This window comes from Orbicella faveolata, unplaced genomic scaffold, assembly GCF_042242905.1.
Source record: "Orbicella faveolata isolate gen_17 unplaced genomic scaffold, um_ofav_v1 contig_25, whole genome shotgun sequence".
NCBI lineage: Eukaryota > Metazoa > Cnidaria > Anthozoa > Scleractinia > Merulinidae > Orbicella > Orbicella faveolata.
In genome coordinates, this window is record NW_028301553.1 from 27,730,793 (window position 1) to 27,737,439 (window position 6,647).

Consider the following 6,647-nt stretch of genomic DNA (forward strand, 5'->3'; position numbering starts at 1 on the left):
ACAATTTTTAGGGTTGAAGTTGTAAAGAAATTCATATTCAAGTGCAAATTATTACAAAGAATTGTAGTTCATATATTTGCCTGGTATCTTTAATTGTGTATTGTTCATAACTTAATAAGTTTGTATGTATTTTACCAGCAAATTTAATGCTTTGGGCATAGTTGATAGAGGGGCCTGGTTATGAAGCCCGGCAAACATGAAAGGAGCAAACAAAGACGCCAATATTTATGTTGGAAGGTCCACGACCGTGCACAATCTTTTGTTTTCTGCTCATGCACTATGCATGAATTACGTAACCAACACGTTTCTATTGGTTAGTTCCTCAGTACGGAGTAAACAACTATTGTGTTTTGTGCACCGTCAAGGCCAAAAAAGGCGAACAAAAACATACAACAAAAACCTTTGTCGGGTTACATAACCATTCCCCTCTATTAACTATGCTTTGGGTAACCCCTTAGAGGACTCGTGTCCCATCCAGGGTGGGGTGGGGAAATACTCTTAATCACTTCATGAAACTGGGGATATGCGCCGACCTGATGGCCTCTGGATGCTAACGCAGAAAGTGAAGAGAAGGTGCCTTTATTTCATCCAATCAGAAGCAATCGTAAATTGGCTCTCGCGCGTTTTCCCGCGCTAGGCACGTGTTGCATAATTTACGCACTTGTTGAATTATGAACGAAGATTCATAGAGCCACTTACCATTTAATAGTTCTTGTAGGAACAGTACCTCGTTGCCGAGATAACTTAATTGTTTCTAAATGAATTTATCAAAACATGAGGCAAAGTGCTCACTCAGAAGACTCGGGCTTGTGATGTAATTGTGAAATAGGAACACACGTGGAAGTTTAGAAGAACAAGAGTGAACAACGGATTTTTTCCCCACATCTGTTTCGAGTTCTCCGTAACTCTCCCAAGGATTTTAATTGTTAAGATGTAAATTTTCTTATCTGCGCTGGCCATTAAACAAGCTCCCGAAAATTGAGGCAGAAAAAAATTCGGCGAGCTAAGCCACCCCAGGGTGTCCAAGTTTTTCCTTTAATGGGCTTTTCATCCCCAGACCGCTCGCACTAGCCCCTGCTCGACTCGCTCCGTGCGCGTGTTTCTTTATTTGCGCTTTTCCACCAGTCGACATCGTATTAAAAGCAGGAACTGAAATAATGAAAGATGTTTTAAAAAGGTACTCGCAGTTGTGATTTAACATCCAACACTGTAGCGCAACATTCACTGATAGCATGAGCAGTGATAGAAATGTAGACACCCGAAAAATTATTTTTCAAAAAAGGAAGTATTCTTTACAAGAGTTCAAGTGATCGAATACCATAACGCGCTGGGAAAGAGCCATTTCTGAAAAGTTTTAACGATATAGACGAAATCATTCCAATAAAGCGCGCTCTATGAACGATTTTTTTTTTTTTTTTTTTTTTTTTTTGCGAACGTTACTGGAAACTGTTATTAGAGATCTTTCTTTCCATTGGACGCCTGAGCTAGTCAAGCTCCAATTTGGTAAACAAAAAGATAGGACATACTGAGAACCAATCAGGTTCGAGAATTTGGTTTTATTCAAATTACTTAAGCTATTATTTTATTGCAAGTCCTCTAAGACACAGCATAGTCCATCAATGGAGGGTTTTTTCTAAACAAGAAGCAAACATCTGCAAAGAATACAGATAAGGTAAGAGCTTTTAGGTCCATAGTCGACCTTTCAGACGCACACCATCCCAACTTTCAAAACTCGATAACTGTCTGTTCGGTCAGGCTGAGTTGAAGATACTAGAGATAGTAGAGTCTTCAAAAACGTTTGCTTGACTGATATCTGTGTTACCATGGCAATGAAAACAAGGTGTTTACAAATGAGCAATTTTCTCGACCTCTACAATTAGGGACAAAAGTGTTGAGAAATGTTTGCTAATTGAAATTTTCTCGATCAGAGATTCGTACTTCCCGTGATAGAAAAAAAAATCTTTTGTACGTCAATAGCCACCCCTCCCCCCCCCCCCTCCCCCAACCCCACATGCCCAATCAATGTTGAAACAGGCTTTACCGATGCTCTTACTAGGTAACAACATTGGAAGCAAGGACTGAAGGGGTGAAAGATGAGAAGTGTAAAAAGGACAAATTACACTTGAAATGAGAAGTACACGAGAATAGGGTTGGTACCGGCTACGTCAACTTCGCCTGCAGTTCGCCCTCTTAAATGGTTAGTGCCCCCTAATTATTCGAAACATAACTTCCTTTTCCAATCATCGACAGACTCTCAAAGAATGAACAAAAACAAAGTTTTGGGAAGTTCAAAATTTCCCAATTTTTCTACCCACGCGGCATCACTGTCAAGTCACTGGAAGTTCGGTGGCTAAATGATTGTCTCATGGTTAGTGCGCAGGACTCCGGATCGAGCGGTTCGGGTTCAAGCCGTAGCCATTGTGTTGTGTTCTTGGGGGAGGCACTTCACTCTCACAGCGCCTATCTCCACCCACGGGTTTAAATGGGTACCAGTCAATTCAATGCTGGGGGTAACCCTGCGATGGACTTGCATTCCATCTATGGGGGAGAAGAAATATTCCTAGTCGCTTCATTCTACAGAAACCGGAGATAAGTACTGGCCTGATTGACCACTTGGCTCGTATGCAGACTTTACCCGTACTTTAAGTAACGTTACCGGTTGAATAGATTTGCCTTGTAGACCCAGGAACACAATTTTTGGCGGAGTAAGTTGCATATCAGCGTTTTATTTGTGATATTTTTGACTGGCAGACTTTGGAGCCATATTCAAGAACGAAGACCACTTTTTTCAGAGTAAGGGTGGTCTTTCGGACATTGTATCTCCGCACCGAATTCCCTGACGCCCATATTTGTTTACATTTCTAACAAGAGTAACTCAATCACCGTGTGGTGTCTTGGAAGATTTTCGCGCAAACGCTCTTGAACAAGTACTAAACTTTAGCTCTCTTTAAACTGAGAACATAACCGTTTTATTACGTTAGATTGGTAAAAATACGACAGCCGATTTAGCTACTAGAAAGTGGCATCCATTGAAAGACTACTACACTTTCGTAACTTTACGTTAGTCATTACTTTGAACTTGAAATTACGTAAAAGTCAAACAAAACTTCCCATGGTCGAGCCATGATTGAAAAACGATCTTGTGGGTGAAAACGGGTTTGTCATTGAACCAAAAGAAAGCTGGCTGCTTGAAAAAGGCTCTAAACCAAATGGAGCCTGTCCCTGGAATGCAATCCCAGGCGCTGAGTTTGATCCCAATGAGAAACTTGAGCCAGCATTACTGACTGCATAAAACGAAGATGTAATACTGTCCACCGAATGTTTTAGAAAGCTGGTAGATGGAACAGAAACATTGTTTGTTGAATTTACAGCTTGCCCTGTTCCTTGCTGTGGTGTTACGCCATCTGTTTGCCGTCTGGCGGAGTTATGAGTTACGAATGTGAACTGCGAAGCTGCAGAATTTGGCGGGGACATTCTGTAAGCACTGTTTCCTGTAGGCCCGCTAAAGAGCATCGCTGACTGACTACTGGGGGCAGTTGCCTTCTGTTCTACAAGAGCTGGCATGGCTGCAAGTGCGCGCAATGGGTTGTTTGTGCTGGCATCATGGCTGACATTCGACTTAACAGAGTGAAGTAAGTTTGGATTCACAGACACCATAGCGGTGCTGTTGTAGTTTGCATCTGAGCGCGACGAGATGAGATTATCAATGGCATAGGAAAGACTTGAGTTCAAATCACTAGAGCCGATTAGAGACTCGGCAGAGAAATCCGAGTAAGTAGTCCTGGATGGCCGTGTTTGAAGTTGGGATTCCTGTGTCATAACTGAATCTCCCATCAGTTCGTTTCCTCCAATCAGCGCCTCTGCCGAGTAATTCGAAAAACTCTGAGCATGGCCTTGTTCACTGGGTGTACTGTGAATTGACGGGGCCACAGCCATTGTTAAACTGCTCTGTTGGTTGGGATTGCTGTCAGAATTAACAGATGCGGTCGTTATGTGTGGAATGTTCGGCAGAACCACTTCACTTGAGGCAAGCAGAGATTCGGCAGAGAAGCTAAGGCTGCCAGAGCCAAGCTGCGAAACTTGTTGGTGTTGCTGCAAATCTGACGTTTGTGTTTGCTCCATGCTCTGAGGTAAACCAGCTAAAGATGCAATACTGTGAGAAAGGCGTGGTATCTGGCCAGCCTGACTCATTCCTATACTAGAAACTTGTACAGTTGGTTTACCACAATCTACTCGAGTTGGCATGGTATTAGCTGGAACTGACACCTGAGTGGTAATACCTGGGATCAGAGAATTGACGTTAAAAGTTTGTATTGTCATTATCTCCGGTTGAGGCTGACAAATACTCATATTTCCTGGTGGTTCCTGGGAACCGCAAGTGCTCGCTCTCTTTGCCATCCTGGTGTTGTCTCTCACAGTTAAGTGTGCTGCTCCACGTTTGTTTGAGGCCGAGGTCGCTTTATTTTCTAACAAAGGTTTGTTTTGGGAATTTCTATTCGTGCTTTGAGTTCGGCTTGTATTAACCGCCGATTTTTTCTGACCCTTGTTGGCAGACCCTCCTTTTTTCGCTTTACAACCCCCTTGGTTTTTGCTCGCATCTGTCGACGCCTTTGGACGAGGAGTACTCTCGTTGTTCTGACTAATTTTGGACACAGTTATACTCTGGTTTGGAGTAGCAGTCACATAGAATGCCGGCAAGCTGGTGCTCTGTGTCACAACAGTGTTGCTGACTCCAGCTGCAGCGTGTTGATTTCCCAGGCTGTTTGGCACTGGCACAGCGACAAGAGGAGTTGACATCTGAACTGCACTGGGAACAGCAGCACATGAGCTAATCACAGCTGGTTGGAGGTTCAGGATAGTGGCAGAGTTATGCCCCGTTGCAGGAGCAACAAGTGGGACAGCATTCACCAGACTTATTGGCGAAATTGATGTACCAGGTTGTAGTACAACTTTCATGATGGCTGCTACACTGTGTCTTGAGTAGCCTGCTTGAGACTGCAACACTTGAGAAGCAGAGCTGACTGGCGTGCTAACAGTCTGCAACGGCTGCTGTGTTACAGAGCAGGGCAGCTTATTTCCAAACTGTACAACAGGGGGATTAAAGGATGGATTAGGATTCGACAAACTGCTAATGTTTCCCTGTGGCTGGTTTAATTCAAGTTGGCCAAGGTTGTTTGCACTATTCTGCACGACAGATGTTGTTGGAAGTTGAACAGTTGGACATGTTGTAACTGGAGTAAAAACAGACGCTGTGCTACTTGCTGCAGAAATCGGATTAGTTGTTATAATAAAAGGGGCTACATAAGCAATTGATTCTCTCTTCGATTGCTCCTTCGCGACAGAAGCCGAAGTGATTCGCAAATGATTAAGCACAGCAGTGGTTGCAGTAGTAGGCTGAGTCGTATTACTGATCACTGTTGTTTGGCTGGTAACCTGTGGTGGTCTTGACGCAGTTGTCACTGCTGCAGTTTGTGATACCCTTGATTTTGGGACCTCTGTTGTCGTCATAGCAATAGCATCATCAGCTGTATCTGTGGCGACTGTCCCAGATGAGGTAGAATCTGTTGTTGTTGCTGTTGTTGTTGTTGTGGGGATCTTTCTTGGAATAGCTATGCTATTTTTCTTTAATAAATCTCTCAACAGCTTGTTTTCTTCAGTAGTCGTTCCAAGTCGAGTTTTTAATAGCTGAACTTCTTGAGCTAGAAGAGAAAAAAAAATATGAGATAACAATAAACCACATCACAGGCAAAGATGACCGAGACGTTTGGGCTCAATGGACATGTGGGGGTGCTTACAAGAGGAATGCAGGAGGCATGATGGTCTCATGGTTAGTGCGTTTGTCTCCAAATCGAGCGATCCGGGTTTGAGCCCGGCCGGGAACATTGCATTGTGTTCTTGGGCAAGACACTTTACTCTCACAGCGCCTCCCTCCACCCAGGTGTATAAATGGGTACCAGCGTATTTAATGCTGGTGGTGACTAGCATCCCATCCAGGGAGGAGTGGAAATAGTCTTAGTCGCTTCATGCTAAAGAACTCAGGAGAAGCTGTGGTATACAGACGTAAGCTTAGAAAGATAATTATTGGAAACAGTGGCCGCGACGAATATTTTAAGGAAAGGCACTATACAACTTCAAGGAGAGATTGGAAGTTCGGCGACGTTTCTTCTGGGTGCAAGAACTCGCTTCTGGAGAGTTATACGCTTCTACAATCGTTTGCTTCACTGGACACTTCATGGGGCTGACTACCATGACGTTATCTTCGGGTTATTCAAAATTCTTCTTGGAAAATTTTAAATGCAATTTAACGTTGATTCAGTCGAATTGCGACATAAAATGGATGTTCCGAGCTCGTATTCGGGATATTTGAGTTTGAAAACTAGCATCTTGACGAATTTTCACCAAAGAAAAAACTCACGGAAAGCTTGCGTTGTGTAACATTCGAGTGGTTTCCAGTGCTGAAGTCGTAAACATCGATGTTTTTCAATTGGGTAACTCAGCAGTATTCGTGCGTGCGCGAGCGCCCTTATATTAGTTCCACAACAGCATAACGAAGTCAGTCCTACGGACGTGTGTCAATTATTACAGTATTATTTTATGAGTGCGATGATCATACGTTGATCAACATTAACGTACACTTTTATCAAACT

The 6,647-nt window shown here is 43.3% G+C and overlaps 1 protein-coding gene across 1 annotated transcript; it reads right to left on the reverse strand.

Moving 5' to 3' along the window:
- Window positions 1–2,706: 2,706 nt before the first annotated feature.
- Window positions 2,707–5,655, reverse strand: LOC149109736 (uncharacterized). Its single transcript, XM_089294035.1, has one exon. The coding sequence runs from the start codon at window positions 5,506–5,508 to the stop codon at window positions 3,097–3,099; it is 2,412 nt and encodes an 803-aa protein (XP_089150161.1). The 5' UTR covers window positions 5,509–5,655; the 3' UTR covers window positions 2,707–3,096.
- Window positions 5,656–6,647: the final 992 nt, after the last annotated feature.

Bases quoted from the DNA above. Each gene is read 5' to 3' on its own strand.
- LOC149109736 (XM_089294035.1), bottom strand. From the start codon at position 5,508: ATGACGACAACAGAGGTCCCAAAATCAAGGGTATCACAAACTGCAGCA.